Source organism: Ornithodoros turicata, chromosome 3, assembly GCF_037126465.1.
Source record: "Ornithodoros turicata isolate Travis chromosome 3, ASM3712646v1, whole genome shotgun sequence".
Classification (NCBI taxonomy): Eukaryota; Metazoa; Arthropoda; class Arachnida; order Ixodida; family Argasidae; genus Ornithodoros; species Ornithodoros turicata.
In genome coordinates, this window is record NC_088203.1 from 59,934,450 (window position 1) to 59,958,303 (window position 23,854).

Here is a 23,854-nt window from a genome sequence, read left to right on the forward strand (position 1 = left end):
ACCCTGTATAATGCCAGCATGAGCCCTCAAGGAAAATAAGTGATGATGATGATGATGTTTATGGTAGCACTTTTTTTTTTGCTCCCCCACCGGAAAAATAGTTCCGACGCCAGTAGCGGCAAATGAGCTTCTCGCAGAGGCCGGGTTTACGAACGGGTGCCCAGAGCCAGACGAGGTCGCCGACGTTGTAGGATACATGTCTGTGACGCTCGTTGTAACGCTGCTTGGCGGCGGCCTGCTGACGGAATGTGCGGCACCGTGCGAGCTGGCGACACTCCTCAGTTCGGGATGCTGCTTCGGCCAATGTGAGGTTCTGGTCGGTGGAAGGATGATATGGAAAGATGGTATCAACGTTGGAGACTGGATCTCTGCCGTATACGAGACGGAATGGACTGAAATTTGTCGTGGATTGAATGGCGGTGTTATAGGCATATGTGACATGGGGCAAGAGGGTGTCCCAGTTCGTTTGGTCGGAAGACACGTAGAGGGACAACATATCACCGAGAGTATGGTTGAACCTCTCTGTAAGGCCGTTAGTTTGCGGATGGTACGCAGAAGTGAAGTGATGCACAACGGAGCACGCACGGAGAATATCCTGAAGCAGACAGGCAAGGACCACAAGGATACCTCCACCCCCATCGTGCTGGTATACATTAAAGCGGGATCCTCTAAAGGTAGGATCAAGAGGTTCCTTCAGTTACGCTGCCAGCAACACCTTCGCAGAAAACTTGAAGGATCACAACATGCCCATGACTGTCATGGGAGACTTCAATGCGTACATTAAGAAGCCGCAGAACAACTTGTTCGCGGCCATTATTAATCAAGTCTTCGATTTGCATCTAGCCGGTGACGATAAAATTCCCGCAACCTGTACGGGAGGTCTTGTGTCTTCGTGTCTTAGATTGTGTCTTCCTCAGGGGCACAGAAACTGAGTGCGTCAGCTACTTTAGTTTCCACAGGCCTTTGCTGTCCATCGTCAGAGAATGCCACGGTGAGCTCATAAATGCAACCGCATTTCAATGACAATATGCAAAGCGATTTCGGCCGTAATTTTTTTAACCTGCTTTCTGGGGGTGGGGGGTTGATGACCACATACCTATGTTGGGAGCCAGACAGAGTACACAAAAACCTCTTATGTCGAACCACTCAAAATTCGCAAAAAGCGGAGTGGGGGTGTCTTGCAAAAAAGCAGCTCTTGCATACATGAAATGGAAAATTCCTTTGCAGTACAGGTTGACAGGCTGCTAACTGCAGGCTTTCCAGCTGATCATGTTTTCACATATGGTTCAAAGCTAAACTGGGAGATGAAACGTGGCAAGATATCTTTTTCTCCAGGTTCTTGGTTTGCCGTACGTTCATTGGATTTCCCACACAGACAAAACGGCAGCAATGAGGTTTGGCATTCCAATGATTTTTCCAGTAATTGTAGACTGTCGGCCATAGGACAGCAAATTCAGCTGGTCGTCTGGTCGTTTTCGTGCAGAAAAAGTTGCATTGGCTCGAGCGTGCATGTCACACGGCCAATTCAATCCAACGTGCATCGCGTTTCCTTCTGTTCGCTTTCATTCGTCAGACGGGGCCGCCGAGGGCTGTTGCAGGAGTTCGGTAGCGGATGACAGGCACCGCGTCACGGCGCCACGAAGGACAGCTCGGTTACGGCGAAGCTTCTCCATGGGTGAATATATGAGAGATCAGCCTTCTCCCGGGTTTCGGCACCAATTGTTAAGGATAGAGGAGGCTGACCCGACCGTATTCTACTGAAGAACGGTTTATTTTATTGCTCGTGCGAACCCGCTCGCTCGCTCATCTTCCTCCAGTGCCGCCCCCTTCCTGCATACTCAACATCCTCCCGCGGCCGCGTTGGACGAGTCAGCTTCCAGCAGGTACAAACGTTGGGGAGGACGCCGGAGCTGTTGACCATTCGGGAGAAGTACTTTGAAACAGCGCTCGACACCATCTCTTCCTGGGAAGGAACCAACTATGCGTCCGAGTTTCCAATCCAGAGGTGGCAGTGCATTGTCCTCCACTATCACGACGTCGCCGACGCGAATTCGTGGATGTGCCCTCGGTTGACTGTGGTGTGCAGAACGCAGAAGCAGGAGATAGTCCTTCTTCCAACGAGTCCATAACTGCACAAGAAGAGCCTGTCTATGTCGAACTCTGCGACGAAGACCTGCAGGAGTGGAACTGGGCACCTCTAACCCCAGGCTGGCCGGTAAGGCTACGGCGCGCCTTCCGATCAAGAAGTGGGAAGGAGTCAGAGCCTCGCAGTCCTCTGTGTCGTCGGCAAGCTGGGTGAGGGGACGGCAGTTGACGGCCGCCTCAACTTCGAGTAGTACGGTGAGAAGCCCCTTATAGCAGAGGCTACTGCGCCCTAGACAACGTTTCAGTGCGTCCTTGATAGTACGAATGAGCCGTTCCCAAAAACCGCCCCACCAGGGCGCACCTTCAGCGATAAACTTCCACTGGATGCGGAGGGAACTGGCATGGTCTTGGACAGAGTCGTCGAAGAGCGCGCGCAGTACTTTAGCGCAGTAACGGAACGTCTTGGCGTTGTCGGAATAGATGGTGGACGGCACACCCCGTCGCGAAGCGAAGCGGCGAAAGGCAAGGAGGAATGTTTGTGCCGTCATATCAATCGTTAACTCGAGGTGGATCGCTCTTGTCACTGCACACGAGAACACAACTATGTACACCTTCCTGTCAGTGTTTTGTGACGCGCGGCAGTACAGTGGTCCGCAAAAGTCAATCCCAACGACGTCAAACGGCATGGTTTCGGTTATCCGGTCCCTCGGTAACGGTGCGGGAGGAGCAGTCTCCGGACGCAAGCGTCTACGACGACACGGCAAGCAAGCGTTCAATACCCGCCTCACTGTCCGACGTCCTTTCAGAATCCAAAACCTGGAGCGGAGTTCGATTAAAGTTAGCTGGACTCCTCCATGAAGAAGGCGGATATGTGCTGCTTCAACCAGAAGCTCAGTGAACCGGTCGTTGCATGGTAGTATCATAGGATGCTTCAACTCCTCCGACGCATCAAGGGCCTGCAGGCGACCACCCACACGAAGCAAACCTTTCTTGTCAAGGAAGGGCTGTAAAGTCAGAATACTGGAAGCAGACTCGACAGATTGTCCGACCTGTAACGTAGTGACTTCTGAAGGAAACGCAGAGCGCTGAACAAATCGTATCCAGTACAACTCTGCCTCACACAACTCCGCGGCTGTTAGCGGTCCGGAGGAGGACGTGGTGTGGAGTGACGCATTACGAAGAAACCTTTTGATCCAAGCAGTGACTCTTAGAACCTTAGTAAGGCGTCCGTAATCATTAATCCTAAGGAGTGGATCGTGCAAATGAGGAGAAGTCGGCAAGCTTAAGCTCTGACAGGCAGAGGTGAGTCCAGTGCGCAAGTCATCGTGCTTTTGACTAGGGCAGAGATCTGTAGGCCAATCCACCTGAGGATTGGTCAACCACGCAGGTCCGGCCCACCAAATTGTCTTGCGCGAAACAAAAGACGCTGGCTCGCCACGGGTAAGTAAGTCTGCTGGATTATCCTGGCTCCGGCAGTGGTGCCAGTGGAATCCTCTGGTTAGGCGGCGAATCTCGGACGAGCGGTTTCGTACAAATACTTCCTGGCGGACCGCGTCACCACATATCCAGTGCAATCCGACCGCAGAGTCAGTCCAAAGGTGAACCACGGCCTGTGAGAGCTCGGGAAGTTGTCTGACATAGTGGCATAACCTGGCTGCCAACAAGCAGGCCAATAGTTCCAGCCTTGGAATCGAAACGGGCCGTAACGGGGCTATGCGACCTTTACTCATGAGGAGCTGTGAAGCGAAACTGTTCTCAGACATGACGCACCTCACATAAACGGCAACCCCGTATGCCATTGGGCTTGCGTCGCAAAATACGTGAAGCTCCTGTCCTTTTGCGCCTTGCGTTGCAGGAGATATGACACAACGTGGGACTTGGAACGATGAAAGCTCGCTAAGCTCGGACGTCCAGGTCTTCCAGTGTTCATGCACGTCCTCAGGTAGAGCTTCTTCCCATGTGCAATTGCGCCGCCATAGCTCTTGGAACAGAAGTTTGGCGCGGACGAGAAACGGTCCAAGAAGCCCAAGAGGATCAAACAGCCTCGCAAAGGTCTGAAGTACAACTCGCTTGGTAGCTGGCTGCGTAGCAACGTAAGATGACACGTTTTGAGTGGTCATTACGATAGTGTCAGCAGATCGGTTCCACGGAAGACCAAGCACCTTGCATCTAACCAACGGTTGACCGATGTCGTCGAGGGAGACACCGTCTGCACGAAATTGCTCGTTCAACGTTTCGGAACTGGAGCACCACTTTCTCAGCTCCATGCTGGCGTCCGCCACAATAGCACGGGCTGTTTGGTAAATGTGGAGTGCTTCAGGTTCGGTTGAAGCGCCGATAACTAGATCATCCACGTAAAAGGCTCTTTGTAGACGCGATGCGATTTCTGGATGAATAGCCTTCCAAGATTCAAGGTGATGCATCAAAGTTGCAGACAGTAGAAATGGGCTCGACGAAGCTCCAAATGGCACCCTCGTCATACGCCACTCGACGATGGTTGGGCAAGGCTCGTCACTACTGGGAAGTCGTTCGATCCACAAGAAACGAAGAAGGTCTCTGTCTTCTCGTCGGACGTGAATTTGCAGGAATGCCTTGCGAATGTCGGCGGTCATGACGATGTGATTGCACCGGAACTGCAGAAGAAGTTGCAGCAATTCTGCACCGAGCGTTGTGCCCTTGTCCAGTATATCGTTAAGCGAATGACTTCCCGGTTCATGCGAAGAGGCATCGAACACGACACGAACCTTGGTTGTCACCGCTTCCCGCCGTATGACTGCGTGGTGAGGAAGGTAATACACATGACGGGCACCTTGGTCCGACGGCTGCACTCGCTCCGCATGACCCTCGTTGAAGTACTCGCTGATTGTGCGGTCATATTCTCGCAGCACGTCCGGATGAGCTTCGAAACGTTTAAGTTGACGCTGTAGCCTTGCTTCAGCAACAGGTCGGTTCGTAGTGGACAAAAGGTAGGGCGCCTTGACCATCAAGGAAACGACGTATCGTCCCTCTTCCTTGTATACTGCGCTCTGAAACTGGTCAAATGCCGTGCGCTCCTCGGTAGCTTGGGAATGAGCTGAATCGGTTATGCCAATTGCATCAAGTCTCCACATCTCCGAAGGGTCTATCACTTTTTCGTCACCGCAAGCGATGTTGAAGTAGCCTAAAAAGAGTGCGACAGTGTTGCCGCACATGGGTGCTGGAAGGCTGGAACTTGAGTTGACTCCTTGGACCACCCAGCCGAACATTGTCTCCACGGCACACATGCGGTCGCCGAGGCGCTCGGTACGTCCCGTAACCACGCTCCAGTAGAAGTCTGAGCCGATAAGGACGCTAATGACAGAGTTTTCCCTCGTACAAGAATTAGGTTCGTCGGCGAAGAGCAGATTCTTCCCACTGAGTTCCGGCAGATCCGTGGCCAAGGTAGTTGTTACGGTACATACTTCTGGAACCTCCAGCGCTTCTAGGGTGACTGCATTAGAGGTAAATCGGCTGCTAAGAGTGAGCTTGACTCTTCGGCAATGGTACCGTCGCGGCCGACTCGTGTTTCCGAACGTAAGTACGGTGAGGTCTTCCTGTTCTTCACACGGAAGATGCAGCTTGTGGGAAAGATCGCTTCGTATAAACGTTCTCTGGCTGCCGGTATCGAGCAGTAGTCGCGCCATGACGTTGCCGCCTTCTCCAGACGCCCATACTGTCGCTGTCTGTAGTAATATCGGGTGACCGACCCCGCTGCTCGTATGAGTCGCAGCCACGGTAGCTGTAGCGTGCTGTGGGCTCTGTGGTCCAGATGTGGACTGGGAGTTCGAGGCCCCGAGGGCGGATGACGATTGTAGACACCTTGCGTCAGGTCTCTTCCATAGGTCGCACAGTACCGTCAGATGGCGGCTTGAACAGGCCCGACATCTCAGTGTCGCTGCAGTGCGGCACTGACGAGCCATGTGCCCACGCTTGCCGCACTTGAAGCAGCAACGCCTTGCTGACAGTCTCCTTCGCTTTTCATCGGTTGATAAGGAGGCGTGGCACTCCTGGGTTGTGTGACCAGACTGGTCACACAAAGGACACGTGAGCTGGTCGGGAGGGGCGGACCCTGTAGCTAACGCCAAAGCAGACGGAAGGTGGGAGGAGCTCCGTGAATGCACTCGTTCGGTTGATGCGAGATTCGAGTTTTCTTTCACGCGTGCTGCCTTGGTTTCCTCTCTGCTCTCCACTTGGACCCTCAGAAATTCCATGGCAGTGTTCACTTCTTCGGCACGAGAGCCTGCTGCGGAGCTGGACGGTGCATCTTGTTTATCTTGCGTCTTCAAGCGCTGTCTGTAAAGAACAGCGATATCTTCCGGTAGGGAACGCATGAGGACCCGATGGAGAACTACTGCGTACTCCGCTGCAGGAACACCAAGACTCTCGAGGCAGCTGGTGCGGAACTGAATCTGTTCGTAGAGGTCCCGGAGCCGAGTTATCTGAGACGAACATGAGATAGGCGCGATGGCAAGAAGGCTATCAATATGTTCATCGACAAGAGCGTCGGTACGGCCAAACCGCTCGGTGAGCACGCTCACCGCCACCGGGTAGTTGGTTTCGTTAAGGCGAATCCACTCGACTGCACGCCTTGCAGATCCACTCAAGTATGTCTTCAGGTATTGGAATTTCTCTATGTCGGGGAGATCTGGACGTCGATGGATAGTTGCTTCGAAGTGTTCCCAGAACCCCTGCCATTCACGGAGCTCACCAGAGAAGACCGGCACTTGGAGTTTCGGTAGATTAACCCGTTGCGGTCCAGAGCGCGAGCTGCTCGCAGTAGCGTTCGGAGCGGCATTGACGGTACCCGACCCTTCGCCTGAGCGCTCTCCTGATTGGTCTTGGGTAGCGGTACTAGACAATGTAGCGCTAGATGCGGTACGAGAACTCAGAAGGAACCGAATCCGACTTACGCAACGGAAAATTTTTTCGTGGTAATCGAGAGCGGTGCTGATTTCTTGCTCGTAGGTGTCGTCGTCAATGAGCTCTGCGACTTTATCATTCAAAGCGGTAAGAGTCCTGTCCTTGTCGAGTAGTTCATCCAGGGTTATCTGCAAGTCGTCAGACGGGGCCGCCGAGGGCTGTTGCAGGAGTTCGGTAGCGGATGACAGGCACCGCGTCACGGCGCCACGAAGGACAGCTCGGTTACGGCGAAGCTTCTCCATGGGTGAATATATGAGAGATCAGCCTTCTCCCGGGTTTCGGCACCAATTGTTAAGGATAGAGGAGGCTGACCCGACCGTATTCTACTGAAGAACGGTTTATTTTATTGCTCGTGCGAACCCGCTCGCTCGCTCATCTTCCTCTAGTGCCGCCCCCTTCCGGCATACTCAACACACACAAAAAATGACTATAGAAGGTCGAATGTTACACCATGGGCAACTAATTGTAGTTCTGGTGACAGTAAACCACGATATGTATACTGCTCCATGTTTTCTATATGCTGAAAATCTCCTCTCAATATCGCATGTCGTTACGGGAGCGTGCACGAAATGTGGGAGCAGTTCCGGAGAGATATGCTCGGACAAGGTTGCGTCAGGCAGCCCAAATTTTTGGGACCTGTGGGAGCCCAGGGTTCCTTGCAAGGACAGCCTTGCGCTTGTCTGTGAATTGTACTCCAATCATTCCTGGAATGGTTGCTAAAGTGTGCTGAACGGACAACAGTACTCCAAGAGACTCATGCAGAGGAATCCCTGCCGTTTGTAGTTTGTAGTGATGTGATTGGCCCAAACCATTTTGGAGCACCTTCTGGAGGAGGAAAAATTCCGTTTTGGAGCAACAGAGCAGTGCATTGGAGCCGATACGCTACAGTATAATGCGCAGTAGTATACACTATATTTTTAGTACACTTTCGAAAGAGCGACGTAGACGTGGTCACCGAAGCCGGAGCCCAACTCCTTGTAACGATTGTCATGTGTTGCAATCAGTTGAAGTAGCTTACGCGTAGTGAGAAAATTTAGACCAGGATTTTCAACAATATTCGTGAACAGCAAGAAAGCCGTGCGAAAATTCGAATATGTCATTCGGATATAATACAGAATTACTGCAAATTCTTCATCAGTCAGTGTTTGCACTGATACTATTGTGCAGTTACAGTGCCAAATATAAACGAAGCAGTTAAAGAAAATGCCAACGCTAGCTTACTGGTGGCAGTGGCAGATCCGGGGGGGGGGGGGGGGGGGGCAGGAGACAGCCTCCCAAAAAGTTAGTTCATACGTGTACATTGGATTTTCCTCTCTTCCCTCCCGCACTACGCGTTTCAACAAAAAAACATCCCTCTCCCCCGAACCCAGGGTCTGACTGGTGGGAAAGTATTATGTGTGCTATAAACACTGAAATCTTTTTATTTCCGCGTTCAATTTGTCCACTAGTGCTTTCACATAGTGCTAGAATCACATAGGCTGGACATGTCCAATATTTATTTCAAGTTTCTCATCCACAACACTTACTAATTGTTCGTCTATTACGAGCGTTCTCCAATGTTTCGCGTTATGACGTCATGTGACACCAGCGACAAGTTATGGCAACACAACACGGAAGCAAGTCAATTGTTTAAAAAAATACAAGAAAGAGTGATAGGGGTCGAACCTGAGTGTTCCATCCTGTCATATTCGTAATCCTTCAGGTGGGGGAGATCTTATGTTTATCGCTTTGCTATTGCCCAGCCGCAACTAGAGTCACTAAATAGGGAGCAGAGTAGCGATACTGAGCCACGCCGGCGAGTGAGCTCGCCATTTTGAGTCAGGCGCGGCTCCGTCGCCTAGCAATGGGACGCCAACCTCCCTCGTCTCCAGTGGGGAACAACGCGCAGTCCAGCCAGCACGCAAGTTCGTAACTCCCGAAACCGGTTTTTGACGGAGGTGACTCAACATGGACGGCAAGTTCTTGGAAGGAGAAACCACGTGACATGATCGGCCCAATCGCGGACACCGAACGGCGGCTGCGGCGTGGAAAAAAGATTACGATACTCTGTACCCCTATTTAGTGACTCTAGCCGCAACAGGCAGGCCACCCTACAAACAACGCATGTCAGGAAAGGTTTTGTTGACAGCATGAATACCAGTTCGGCGCATGTATAACAGAAGCGAAACTACACGAAAGGAGAAGCAGCCACTGTACCGCGATGACTTGCGCTGCCAGCAGACCAGACACGCGTTAAATGACCAAAGGGGCTCAGCTGAATGCTTGCTTTCGCTTTTAACTGCGCAAACGGATGTTTGGCGCAGGCCTGGTGCATATTCCTGATATTTTGCATTAATGGAGCAGGATGTAGCAGGGTTTTCCCAATGGCGCCGTTTGGCACAATTGGCGCAGCAATCACATCACAGCACTGAGTCTGCTATAGCAGCAGCAAGGCTGTGGAAATGGCAGTTCAGTGCTGCCGTTTCTCTTTCAACTTCATTCCGAGAGAAAAGTTGCTTCGCTTTCTCAATGGCAGTGTACTCCGATGGCAAGAACGTGTCTGCAACATTCTTCACGTCGTTCAACTTCTCAGCATAGAACTTCACAGCATTTAGCCACGTTCCCCAGCGCGTGATGACGGTCTCAGGCGGTAGAGGCAACTTGACTTTTTCCGAGTAAACATATGTGCATGTTCAGCCACGGCTGCCATGTTTTGGGGTATGTAATTGGTAAGGCCCCTGGTTTTCCGCTGCGGCAAATTCAAAATTCTGCGGCACTGACTTGTAAATTCCGCGATTCCGCACTCCACTCCGCTTGAAATGGGGAACACTTTATTTTCTTGTATAATTTGGGAACAAAAATATTTTATGAATTACAGATTCAAAGCACTGCTGTGCCTCAGCATTACATACATGATATTTTGTGTTCTCCTCTGATAAACAATGCCGTCTGTTGCCTGCAATCATTTTATACCTGCTGAAAGATCTTTCGGCACCTACAGAGTTTATAGGAACTTTATAGGAAGATTACAGGAAGGAGCTTACAATACATGCCCTGTGGAAGTTACATCTTCAGGACACCCTTTTTGTTTCTGGGCTGTAAGCATTATGTAAGAGTCTTTCATGCAAACTCCCAAACATCAAATCGAAATCCCCCACTGCTACTGCTAAACTGCATACGGGAGGGACGCTACCCCTTCCTCAGGCGGAGTATGCACATTAGACTTGGCGTAACGTTGTCTTAAGCTAAACTACCGTCTGTCTTTGTTTGTCCTGTAGATCAAAGAGTGATATTTAAGACAAGAGTATGGATCAAATATCACTCTTTGATTTACTCACCACCGGCAACTTGACATTGCCTATTTTTTCTGCCTTCGTATCTTTTTGTCCTGTAGCTTGGGCAATTTCGTAAAGCAGGCTTCACCTCATGCACGAAAGCGTCAGGTGAAGCCCACGTTCGGGAGGTGTCGTTCATATTCTGCGAATTGCGACTCATTCGGCCAGCCAACGTTGGCGCAATGTTGCATAGTGATAGGCAGAGCGAGGTTTGGCAAGCCGTCGGTCAGGGTACAGATCCATACCAATAAGAAACGAGCTCGTTGGCCAAACACTTGCCAAGCACAGCTTGGTTGGCAGGCCAAGTTCTTGCCAAGCATGACCTAATCTGTCACCTTGGGGAGAGGGTAACGCGGAACGGCGTAGTAGTGCACAAGTTCGACTTTCGATGGACCAAGTTAATGTCTCAAACCAAAAGCAGTAAGAAACAGAGACGTTATCTTCATGGTGAGTTAATACGACAAGCAATTCAACATTTCAGTGTTGTTTGTGCACACATCGAATTAAACTTAGACATCTCACCCTTCATTTTGACTAACAGGCAAGGAGGACTCTCGAATTTGTGGAAGCTCGCGAGAGAACCTATGTATAGTATCTGTTCTTCCTCAGGAAAGAAATGCAATTGCTTTCCTTTGTGAGCCGTTTGGTCCTAGTGGTCTCCCTCTCCATTTTTCTTTTTTTCACTTGCGCCGTGCACATTGTCCGTTGTGTGAAATACGTGCAACAAACAAATGATGATAAATCGTCACCTTACGCCGCGAGACACTTGAGTATAAATATCAGTGACGCCGCAGGAATGCTTGGCACAGTGTAGGCTGGCCAGTGCTTGGCAAGTCATTGGATAGGGTACAGATCCGAATGAAGAAACAATCTTGTTGGCCGATGATGTACCAACCAAGGCCAGGTAGCCTAGCCTAACTATTGTCATGCTTGGCTCAACCTTTGATTGTTGCTTGGGTTTATACTCGTAATCAGTACAATACGCTTTCCGCATTCTTTTTGCAATCTTCTCTCGCTACTTTCCCACGCGACGTTCCAGTCCGAATAGTACCCCTCGCTCATTTGGGGTCAAAACACGACGTTTTGCATTCTGATGCCAGGGGCGACACGGAAATGGAAATGGTTCACTGGCGAGCTGCTGGCTGTTGAACTGCTGTCGGCGTGGGGCTCTCACAAATATTTTTATCACAGACGATATGAGGCAGTTTACGGCTGGGAAAGATATGCTGACTTCTTCTGCCACTCTATTGAGTGCGTGGGCCGCGCAGGTCACGTGTATTACCTTTTCATAGAACACAGCTAGAGATTGTCCTGTCTTTAGCATATATAGGCTGCACCGTCTGTCAAAAACAGACAGATGTTATCTGAGTTTTGACTTGGCCACAGCATGCTCAAAGTGCCGTCAACAAGTTTTGCAACTGTTTTTTTTTCTTCTTGATTGCGTGTTAGCGCCGCGAAGCAACTGTGGCTACGAGCAGTGTACAGACGTGGACAGACGGAGAGAGGACAGCAGGAAGGAGTGGGGGACAGGGGGATTAGTATGCGTCCTGGGCCGACTTCAAAGGGAACTGTGCCGACATTCGTCTGGAAAGTCTTCGGAAAACCCAGGGAAAACCTCAGACAGCACAGCTGGTAGTAGGATTCGAACCCACCACCTCCCAGTCTACAGCACGACCTTGGTTACCACCAACGAGCGGACGCCTTAGCCCACTCGGCAATGCCGCTGGTTTCGCAATTGTTGAATGGTTGACCTTCTCCAGTATTTTGCAAGCAACCAGATGGGGGAGGAGTATTCGTGGGCAGAGAGCCTTCTGATCGTGATATTGGCCACATAACGTCCGCAAGCGTCAGTCAGTTTATCCACACCAACCCAGTAGGGACAGTTACTTATTTCGTCCCTCACGCTGTTTAGAACCAACATGTACAACAGCTGGAAGTGACCATTTTTCAGGGTCAACTCATCTGGGATATGCCTTTGCAGGTACCTTTATGTAGGGTCTCGTTCTGAAGTTTCTTGCAACGTATATTTGCGGAAACGAAGGCCTCACACAGATCCTTCGTATAGGCAAAATGTCCTGCAGACGTAGAAGGTCGATTCAGAGGCAGCTGCATGAATCCAGACCAGCTTCCCCATTGTGTTGCTGCAGCTGAAACTTCTTCGCGCACGGGCCCTGAGTGCAGACAGGGGAGTGATCAAACCAGATCAAATGAGAAGTGGGAGCCAATCTGAATTCTATTTTATAAACCTATTTGTCGCAGACAGTGCAGAAGATGACCCTATAGTCTGTTGTGTAAGCACTGACCATGCCTATCCACTCGCGAACGACTAAGCTCTTTCGGCATTTCTCTGTTAAGTATGTCAGTACTGCCACATACAAGTTCCATGTGCGCTCAGTACGGTGCCTAGGAGGAAGCCTGCAAACGGTCTAATGTGAAATGTGTGTGCGTTTGTCGAGTCGGCTCCAATGCTGGTGTCACATGCATCTGTAGCCAACGCAGCCTTCCGCGCGTCTTCACATGCCCGGCGTGCGAGAAGGTCGCGCCACCCCAACGCGTGCCGCTGAACAATACATTTATGCAGAAATATGGAGTAGTCTTACAAACATGCACTAACGTCCAAAACATGCATTTTCATGCATTTTACAAACTTCACTAATGCATTTATATGGCCTCAAAACATGCAAATCTATTCCATTCAAAGCTCTGCATGCCCCAGAAAGAATTATACAAATCCGCAGTCTGGTGATAAGGTATACTTATAAGGTATACTCATTAAGTAAATAAACTACAAACTTTCAAATTTTACATTGGACACTTTAAGAACCTGTGTTTTACCGACTAGACCCGTCAATGCAAAAAATGTTCCAGAAAAAAACGAGTTCAGTGCCGGTGAAAAGCTCACATGGCTTAGAATAAGCCGGGACTCATAGTGATTCCTAGAGTAATTAATTGGCTTTGGTTTACATATTTCTTGTGCATAGCAGTTGTATCAATGCACTTTTTCGCTGAGCTATGCGTCTGCCAACTACGTGTTCATCCGCCAGGTTCACACACGGAAGTCACCAGGAAGATAAGGATCTGCCGCAGAGCGTGCCTTTATCATGATGACGAAGAATGCACCTAAGCGCCTCTTCAGTCTGTTCCTTATCTTCCGTTACCCCCCGTGTGTGACAGGCAGATGAACACGTAATTGGCAGCCAGACAGCTGAGCGAAAGAGCACATTGGCACGCTGCTCCATGCAAGAATTATGTAAACCAAAACCAAATACAAAGTGTTGCATCACTTCACTAAGGGTTCTTTCCCTAGAAGATTTTTCGCTCAAGATTCCGGTCAGTAAAACAGATGTTCCGAAAGCATCCGAAGCAAACTCGAAAAGTCAGGAGTTTTATTTAATTAATGAGCATATGCAAATGAGCGACTGACTGCCAATTTCTTGGTCTTTCGACGTCTCAGGGATGCTTAGTCAAAGGAAAGCTCTTCAATAGCACCACCTGCTTACGAATTATTCAGCCGGAAAACTTTTGTAAAACACCCAGTATACAGGGTGATTTTTCTTTAATTCGACTCAGATTGTTTATTAAAAAAGCCGTGAGAGCAGCACTGATGCCATCTTGGCAGGCGGGTTATGTGGCCAGGCAAACATCCTGCAGGACAGCGTATGCAACTACTGCAACTACTAATTGCAAAATTCAATAAAGTAACTTGTTAATTAACTGTTTTCTGGGAAATGTAAAATAGCAGAATTGGAGCAAGTCATTATTCAAATCCATCATGAGAAGCGAACTGAGACAAATTGTCAAATTTCATTTTGCAAATGTGCCGAAACCAGAACTAAGCACTACTCGAGCACAAAAACGACGCGACCTTCACCTTATCTGGGTCAGAGAACGGTCTATCTGGCCAACAGATCAGTGCCTAGTCCAATCAACTCCATCGCTCCAAAGCACGTGGATTGCCTGTCACTCTTTCTGCGCTCGAGTAGTGACGTGCTCGAAAGACATGCACATACATGAAGACATGACATGACATTTTCCATCATGTCACATTCATCAGGAAGACATGCATGAGTAGTGACGTGCTCAGAAGACATGCAATTTCACCAAAATTACTTGTGTACATGTTACGTACTTTAAAACTGCACTTTTGCAAAAGGGGTACTGACAAAGCTTAAGTGATTGTCCACTCACAGTTCCATAAGAGCCATTCCATTAACAAGGTTTATGAGATACAGGAATTGAAAGGCTGCTGTCAGAAGTAACATGGAAATAAAAATATGGGAGTAACCAAAGTGGAAGTACCCTTCCCCATTTTGTACATTTCACTCATGCAATGGATTTATCACCATATTCCTCTGATTCTCATTATTTTGGCAGCTGATTATTTGTTGTCAATTGAATGGACAAACCATCTTTGCAGGCTATGTGTGTCAACTTTTTATTTTCAGGAGCTTCATTCCACTGCTTGCTCCAATGTAAAAGGACTGACGCAAAAACTAGGTTGTCACAATGACTTGCGCAGAAGAAGAACCTGACTCTGACTGTCAATCAATAACTTTACGTCTCTGCCTTGAAGCATATATGAAAGCAATAAATAATAAAAGAAAGCTAGAGAGACACATTCACTCATATGCACAATCTAAGATTCCCTGCATGGTAGGAAAACAAGCCGATCTGCAAAGACAATGCTGCATTCCGCAAAACTGACCAGAGCAAGTCAGCTTTGTGATGTATTATGTACAAAGAATTGGGGTTTCCTAGCTTGGCCTACAGGAGACCACACTGGCTTCACCTCCACGTCCCTCAGTTTCTCCTTCGTCAGACTCGAGAAGGCCTGGTACACGGTAACCCATGTTCATCAACATTACTTCTAGGGGATCAGCATTCATACGCCTCTGGTTAGCGACAGCGGCATCTTCAGAGTTCACCACTTCTCTGTCTTCCTTGCTGCCATCCTGGAACCAAAGAAAGTAATATTGGTTTCAATAGTATAGTACAATAGTACTCCTTTACAATGTCAATGGTAAAGAGCATCTTTCTCACAGACAGAAGCTTGGATAAACCAATGGTTAAACTCAGGAAGAGTGACGAAATCTGGGCTTGTTGGTATAAGACCATAATGCTGCAGAGCGCTATAAAGACGAGGACTTAGGAAGGAACATCACATGTGTTGTGTTCCTTCTTAAGTCCTCGTCTTGATAGCGCTCTGCAGCAATATGGTAAAACTCAGGTACATGTGTGCTATTCCTTTATCCTCCAGGTAATTCAAATGTTATTGAAATGTTGTTTCTAGCACTATTTAGGGTGGGTCATCCCCAACACATCTCTAGTCATTAAAATGAGAGCCCTAGAGGAAACACTACTACCTCATGAACTACAGTGCTCATGAACTACAGGGCTACAGGCCCAGTAATTTGAATGCATTAACATACACAAGGCCCTTCTTTTTCTGCTGCAGCAAATCCTGAATTCCGCAGCAGGGAAATACGAATTCTGCATTTTTCCGCGGTAAAAGGCAAATTGCCCTAGTTCAGACAGAAAATACGCCCTGTTAGCTCTTAGTGTGGAGGAACACGGTTACAACTCCAAAAACTTTTGTGACTTAGCATAACAAGATACATTGTACTTTCTTCTGACAGGGAGTGACGTTTGTCACTGACTATCAAATTGTACTTGCTAAGTGACCTCTCTGCATGTACAGAGTTTAGTGTCACACAGAGGTACTTGACAGCTATGGACACCAAAGAAGGGTCAGCGTTTGCATTCCACTCCAGAATCCCAGAGAGTTGAGGGTCAGAGAGAGGAGTTAGAGGGTTGTTCCAGCACACAGATGGGGCCATATCACGGCCTGGTGGCCTCATCCAGTTGGCGCATCTACGCTGTAACGCAAGTCGACCCGGTGCGAGCAAAGTTTGTTCATCTCGTGCATAAACTGAGTTAAGCACGCGGTTTCTGCAAAATTCTGCGCAAAACCTCATATTCCGCGGCAGACCCACAATTCCGCGAATTTTCGCAAAATCGCGGAATCGCAGAAAAGGAAGGGCCCTAAACATGCGTAACGATTTATTAGAATGGCATTGAATGGCCACATCAGACTACGCTCCAGTCTGACTGGAGGCACATGCATAGTCCCTTGTGTCATCAGGCTTTGTTTTTTGAATTGGGGAGTAAAAATTGAGTTTTACTTCAGGAGCCATAAAATAGGGTAAAATCGGGCTATGTGGATCAGGGTGTTTTCTTTTTAAATCCTTTACAGAATTTTTATTAAAAACTGAGAGCAGCATAGACGTCATTTTTGCAGTTCAGCTATACAGCCAGGAAGACATCCTCTGGAACAGAGTAATGTAACTGCAAGATGACTAATTACTGATGTTGTTCTGTGGCCCGGGGGCTCCTAACCACCAAACAGAAAAAAGCTGCCCCTTCCAAAAATTTAACGAAGAATTAGAAATAAAACCAGCTTTTCGAGCATTGTTTTTACAATTAACCCCCACGTGGTGCTGCACCTGTCCCTGTATACGGAATGTACGCATGTGAGGAGTTCTTGTGGCACATTAACCTAAACAAGTTACAGACACAGCGAGCTAGTCTTTGCATGCACTTTGGTAAACTACCACAGTCACTAATATGAGGAATAAGACATAGTAAGTTAAATGGTGGTGCCACACTAAAAATATATAGATGGAACACTTATCTACAAATGCAACTGTATTTTAATTTTTTAGGAGTCACCCGAAGCCATCCAGTAAAAAGTGCTAAGGCACATGCGAGCTGGTACATATCCCAAACAGTAAATCCTGGGACAAGGCAAGGAGGAAAAAGACGACACCTTAGTCCTTCTTTCCCTGTCTCAGATTTTACCGTTCCAAAGCCAACAGTTCCAAGAGAAACAGTTTGCTGTCAATGATGTCAGCAAACCGTTTCTCTCTGTTCCATTTCCATTCCTTTTCCCAAGTTGAAATTGAGCAAACGCGACATTGCAGTGTGTAAATAGGACATAATTTAAGTGCTCCTGAACCTTGTCATAATCGTTTGTGAAGAACTACATATTTTTCTCAGATGGTTTTTCGTATGTTCAGTACCCAATTTGGAAAGGCAGTTTATTTGTTTCTCTTGGTGTGTCAAACTGAGGTCTTCACTAATGAGTTTAGCACGCACTGTCCCATATCCACACTAATAATGCATTCATTTTCTCAGTTTTACAATTTCAGCAATTTCATCCATTATTAATGTGTGAAAGAAAAGATGATGCTAACCTCTGGTTTTGGACTCCACAATCGAACAACTGGGTCAATGCCGCTAGTTGCCAGTAAGCAAGTTGAAGGGTGTGGTTGCAAGCAGTTCACTATGGAATCATCTCCACGCATTACTCGCACAAGGTTAGTGGTCACTTTGTCCCAAACGAAGAAAGAGCCATCATCCGAGCCAGCTACAACATACTGCCCTGCACTGTAGACACAAAACATGTTAGTGAAATAAAATAAACAAGCAGAAAAGTAGGTATAGAAAACCTATGTATTCATAAAAGCCACGTAAAATGTGGGACAAGCGGGTAGCTCTATAATTGTGAGTTTAGAAAAGTTAGGCAACACACTATGGCTGTCTGTTCTCGCTCATGAGAAAGTTTCGAGAAACCACGGGACAAATTTTTTGTACACTCCTAAGGCAGCAACAATGGGGACATGTCAGTGGCACGGAACTCTGCGCGGGTCCACAGCAGAAACTACCATATTTACTCGCGTATAAGATGCACATTTTTTTCCCAAAAACATTGCGCCATTGCGTTCAGTATGTGGGGGAAAATTGGAACCCGACACTTAAGGTACACTTAAGTCTCATTTTATTCAGAGATATCCGCAACGATCTCTCTGGAATCGAACATCGCGATTGTCTCTCATTGTCGCTGTTCTCCCACGCCAGACCGTCTTCCGTTCCATCAAATGTGGCCGAAATGCTTCTCTATGTCCATCGCATTCTTCGTTCATCACTCTTGTACCAGGCGCTCCTTTTCGTTGACTGCGCGATGCGAGCGCCACAAGACTGGCGCCGCATGGCTGACGCTGAGCAAGACGATCTGGTCGTGCTTAGCTAGGGTGTGCTTTATGTAGGGGGGACAAAAAAGTACCAGCATTTCGGTGCTTATGTTGAGGGGTGTGCCATACATGAGTGTGTCCAATATGTCAGTAAATACGGCATGTGCGCCTCACCTCAAGCTGTACTCTTTATTTAGAAGAGGGAGCAATGAGGTCGCTGCATGGGCACATGGAGAGAGAGAAACTGGGAAACTGCACAGACAGGTGACCCACTTGCATAGTAAATCATAGCAATTTTGTAAGGAAATCTGAGGAACACTGTTCCATCATGTAACCATACCACCACACCATTGTGTAATTATCAGCACTATCAGCAACAGTGATTCTCTGCACAAATAAATATCTGCATGCACAAATGAGAATGAGGGTGGAGGGTGTCAAAATTTCTGCAACTATGTTTGATACATATCTGTAACTGTGTTGATACAGGAATGCATATATTACAGGAAAGAATATGCATAAGTTCCATACTGAAAAAGTTCATGCATACATAAGCTCAGCAGCTTTGGATTTCAGTAGGTTGAGTACAGTAAATCTCAGTTATAACAGCCCCACTTATAACGAATCTTCGGTTATAACGAATGCCTCACGAACGACCGTCAAAATTTGTATTGAGTCTATGGAAATTGCCTCCGCCTATTATGAACGAATTGCCGGGGAGCCTTCGGTTACTGCGACCGAAAGAGCTCCCTCGACCACTGAAGAAGGCGAGCGCGCGACGTCAGACGGCCGCGGATTTGTCAGGCGCCGCTTGCACGTGACCTCGCTTTGCAGCCAATGCGCTGTCACCATCAGCGCGCGCTGCACGTGCACCCGTTTGGCCGATGATTAAGGCGTCATGGATGCAGGTGAAGTGGGAAACTTTGCAAAACTGCTTCAGAAAAGCTGGATTTGTTCATCAGGCACTGGCTACAGACGCCGATCGTGTAGTGGACTTTGGTGTGCGTGATACCGACACAGAACTTTGGGACAGAGCAACGGCTGCGAATCTGACTGACGGCTGTCAGTCTTTCGAGGAGTTCGCGACAGCAGATGACGACGCACAGGCCGTCGCGGACTTCAGTGATTCGGACATCATTGCCGACGTGCGCCCGCCGCCAAACGAACTTTCCGATGACGATGATGATGACACAGTGTCTTCCCCTCCTTACATTTTAACTACAGCGGAGGCACTCAAGTACATTGCTTCGCTCCGCGATTTTGTGTACGCAAAGGCGCTCGCCGCGGCCCACCTGGACCACCTTGATGACTTAGAAAACGCCGTGATCTCCGCAACTGTGTATAAACAGGCGCCATTAACGATGTATTTTCAATGAACGGCATACATGACTCATGTTTCTTACACTGCTGGCCTTTTGGATCAAATTTTTTGTCCATTCCATTTATAGCGAACTTCGGATATAATGAATGGGTTGCGCGCGACCGTCCAGTTCGTTATAACCGAGATTTACTGTATGTCAAGTAGAGAGGGGGAAAAAAACAAAGTTTAATGCTCTCCTGTTTCTTGAAAACCTGAGGGCATTTCTTCATTCTATACATGGTAATTATAACGATAATTTTATGTACTGATTAAAACAGTTGTGTTTCACAAAAATCAATATTTGTTTGGGCTCACTAATATCAAAGACACCAACCTCCCAAAGAAATTTGCCTCTTTGATGTCTGTCGTCGTATTGCAGTGACCGCAGTATCGGAGCTCATAGTCGAAGGCAAGTGCACGCCACGCCTTCTCTTGTTCTGATATGTGTGGCTGCTTCTTCTGCCGGGGACTAGAGTTATTGCTCCCACTAGAGCTCTGAGATTCAGACCGGCTGCCTTCTTCAGAATCTACGAAAATATGCACAAGCAGGATAATTTTAGACAGCAACTATAAATACAGTAGAACCTCTTTATAGTAACTCCTCTTGTAGTAAAACTCTGCTTATAGTAAACGAGAACTGCGGTCCTGATAGAATCCCATACATTCAATGGCACACGTGATACAATAAAACTCCTGATCTAGTAAAATTTCATCATGGTCCCAGAGAGTTTACTACAAAGGGGTTCTACTGTACTAGGATGCGGGGAAAAAGTAAAGACAAGGTGCAAATTATGAGCACTTCCAGTAAGCGTAATAAAAACTGTTGGGAACATCTTCTATGCCTCTTTTGATGCAGCTACCGGGAGCGTACAAATAGAGGGTGTTTCACCTAACGTAATAAAAAATCACATCAAGAAATCTACTTGTCTGATCATTACGGGGTCAACATTACTGATGTATGAAAAATTATTTATCTCAGGGGGGATTCTGCCATGACTTCTCAGCACACTTGCAAAACTTTATTTGAACATTTGTTAAATTTAATTTAACATATGACAGTAAAATTTAAGGAAATTCAAATTTACAGTGGAATCTCGCTAAACGGAAATCTCTTCAATGGAATTACTGCTTTAACGGAACAATGGCCTCAAGGTTGTTTGGATTCGTATTTATGCAGTGCAAAAATTTTCCCACGAAACGGAACGAAAAATATTTACACCACTGTAAACAGAATCAAACAGAATAGAAAACTGATCTTCAAAGCAAGATCAAAGTTATCAACAATTTTGAAAGTGGTTGCTACACAAAAACGGTGCTTGCGCTGAAGTAAATGGTAACAAAAAATATGCTAGCAAGAACTCTTTGAGAAAAGGACAAGCTGCGTGATGCCTTTAGTGCTTCATGATTTGGACTACAAAGAAAAAGACTTCGGCTTGGTGACTACGAAGAGCTTGAAAAATGCTTGCTCCTGCGGATAAAGTGTGCCCAAAGTTAGAATATCCCAATGAATGGGCCAATTGTTCATGTGAAGGTGAAACATCTCAATGAGGAGTAGAATAAAGTTGAAAATTGTGTGTGATTCCTTGTCTTTGATGCAGTAATGTGCATGAAGACTGCTTACAGCTTCTGCACTCCTGGAAATTACACCATTTAACGTCTTACACACAAATCAGTAGATGGAACTCCTGGTAAATGGAACAGATTCTCCAGGTCCCTTGAGGTTCCGTTTAAAGAGATTCCACTATCTGAAATGTTCCACTTTGGAGGTAACTGAGAGCACCTCGACATTGACTCTACTCCACGTGAGAGTATCTTGGGGTCATTTGGGCCATTTTGGGCCATTTTTGGTGTCATTTGAGTCACTCTGGAAAGGGAGCATAGATGACAAACTGTCTTCTTGAAAGAGGAGCTAGCCTGAAAAAAATGTCCCCTTTTCAAGACATGCTCAACAACCTCTGGGCACAGACTTTACGTCGGAGGTTTCATCTTAGTAGCTCATGCTCTTTGAATCTCGTGGCCTCTTTCTACCAGTTTTTCCACCATAGCATGTATCACATTGTTCACACTCCAGCTTGTAGCTGTCTGTTGCAGCTGACTGGGCAGAGGGGGTCAAGTCCCTGGGATGACACAGGATCTGACATAAAGTCTGGTTTGGTTTAAAAGCTTGAAACCTTTTGGCATTTGTACAGCTTTTAAGCACAACCGGACTTTATATATATCAAATCCTGTGTCACCCCAAGAAACCATGCCCCCCAGTGACCCTGTCTATCTTCATTTAGAAGCTGCAGTGTAAACAATGTGATGCATGCTATGCATACTTGTACATAACGTGTTTCAAGTATTAGTTGTGTTGCTAGTAATCAAGTACTTTTTTTAGCTATTTTGCAGGTAATCGACTTGTTTTCCACGCAAGTAATATTTCAAGTAATCCGATTACAGTTTTGGGCAATCGATTACCGAGTAAACGATTACTTTTCGACTGAGCTTTATCCCTAGATGAAACCAACCTATAGACTCCATCACAAGCCTCTCCTATCTGCTTTGCATTCCACTACCATGAGTGGGGGTCATTGTTATATGATTCTGCACATGCATTTTGAGCGCCTGGGGACACCTTAATATCTTCCTACTGCAACCGCAATGTGCAACACCGCATTGTACAGCAGGTCAAGCTTCACATAGGTAATCAACTGGAATTTCCAAGTTAGAATGTAGCGCGGCTCAACAGTTCTATTGTGAAGATCTCAAGAGTCAATGCCTGAGAAGGAGATCCACAGAGAGGTTGCTCAGAACACTGAGTTCATAGTTGCGATTGTCCTTCCTCTTCAATACTAGCATTTCAACTAGCTCTCCTGATTTGTCGCCATGGCTTCATACTTTTGGAAATGTTTATATTGATAGAGAGAGAACGAAACATGACTTACTATTATCGAAAGTAATGGTCAAAGTAACACGTTACTTTTTTGCCGTTACTTTATTAAAATTTTGGCGAAGTAATTTGTAATGGTAAAAAATTACTTTTGCCACCAGAGCAATAGTAACAGTAACCAATAGGCCATTTGCAAAAGTTCCAGGGAGCAGCGCGCCCTGGGAGGGCAAGCCGGGAAATGCTGTGCAAAACGACAGTGACAGTGCATACACCAGCACGACGATGATGACAACGATCGGAGACGACAGCAAATCGCTGTCGTTTTGCACAGCATTTCCCGGCAGGCCCTGCCAGGGCGCGTGCTGCTCACTGGAACTTTTTCAAATGGCCTATTACCTTTTCCAAGTAACTTGTACAAGTCTAATCCTATAAAAGAAAAACTGGTAGAAAAAAAAAACTCAAATTGTGAAACTGTGGACAGACAACTGTCACACAGAACTAGTTGAGCAAGTACTGAAAATGGGAAATTTTTTCAACACTGACAATGTAAGGATGCTGGCACGTGAACATGAGGGAGGTAAGAAAATTCCTCGAATCCTGGCAAATACATTCCAAAGGTAGTGCTTGGAACAGCCACAAGGGGCATCTCCCCAAAAGTTACAAAAGTGTTATCCCTCCCTTTCATATCTGATGATAATGTCCGTATATGCGTCAGAACGTCACTTTGCATTGCTTTGTTGTCATGTTATGTGAAGCTATTGAGTGTGCTATAAATACAGCGGAGACCACTTATAACGTGACCGCTTATAGTGCAGGACTGCTTATAATGTGGCTTTTTTGGACCCCCAATAGTCTTCCCATATAACATAATGTGTAGGAATACCACTTATAATGGTCCATCCAGACGCGGGAAACCGGTTATAGTGCGGTCACTGACATTTTCCTCGAAGTAGGTGAGGGACCGAGCACATTTGTTCGCGAATTCTGAAGCGTGAATCACCCATCGCGAAGAACGCTTCGATCATCTCCTCGTGACGAGGGGGTGCAAATCTAGGAGGGCGAGGGTGTTGGCCGTGTGGGAAGGCTTCAGACTTTGCTTTGCATTATGTCACCCGAGTGCTTTGCATTCTTTCCTCCATGCTTTAGCAGCTTTAGCCTCTACCGTATAGCACCATCATCCTCACAAGCAAAGGACGGTCGCATTCCATTGGTCAATGTTCTGAAGCCACGTGACGGTGTTGCCGCCCAGCTTCAGTTC

General features: G+C 47.3%; 2 protein-coding genes across 4 annotated transcripts in view; both read right to left on the minus strand.

Annotated features, from left to right (window-relative positions):
• Positions 1-1,838: 1,838 nt before the first annotated feature.
• On the minus strand, positions 1,839-7,265 carry LOC135389539 (uncharacterized). Its single transcript, XM_064619575.1, has one exon. It carries the CDS (start codon positions 7,263-7,265, stop codon positions 1,839-1,841), a length of 5,427 nt encoding a protein of 1,808 aa, XP_064475645.1.
• Positions 7,266-14,756: 7,491 nt separating this feature from the next.
• The window catches only part of LOC135388514 (WD and tetratricopeptide repeats protein 1-like), a 102,974-nt gene continuing 93,876 nt past the window's right edge, over positions 14,757-23,854 (minus strand). For all 3 annotated transcript variants that reach the window (XM_064618097.1, XM_064618099.1, XM_064618098.1), the window contains exons 13-15: positions 20,062-20,254; positions 17,591-17,783; positions 14,757-15,289 (exon numbers count right to left, since the gene is read on the minus strand). In XM_064618097.1, coding sequence (XP_064474167.1) covers positions 15,092-15,289; positions 17,591-17,783; positions 20,062-20,254 — 584 coding nt within the window. In that variant the 3' untranslated portion in view covers positions 14,757-15,091. The remainder of the gene's footprint in view (positions 15,290-17,590; positions 17,784-20,061; positions 20,255-23,854) is intronic.

Excerpts from the sequence above, each read along its gene's own strand:
- LOC135389539 (XM_064619575.1), bottom strand. The coding sequence starts at position 7,265 with ATGGAGAAGCTTCGCCGTAACCGAGCTGTCCTTCGTGGCGCCGTGACG.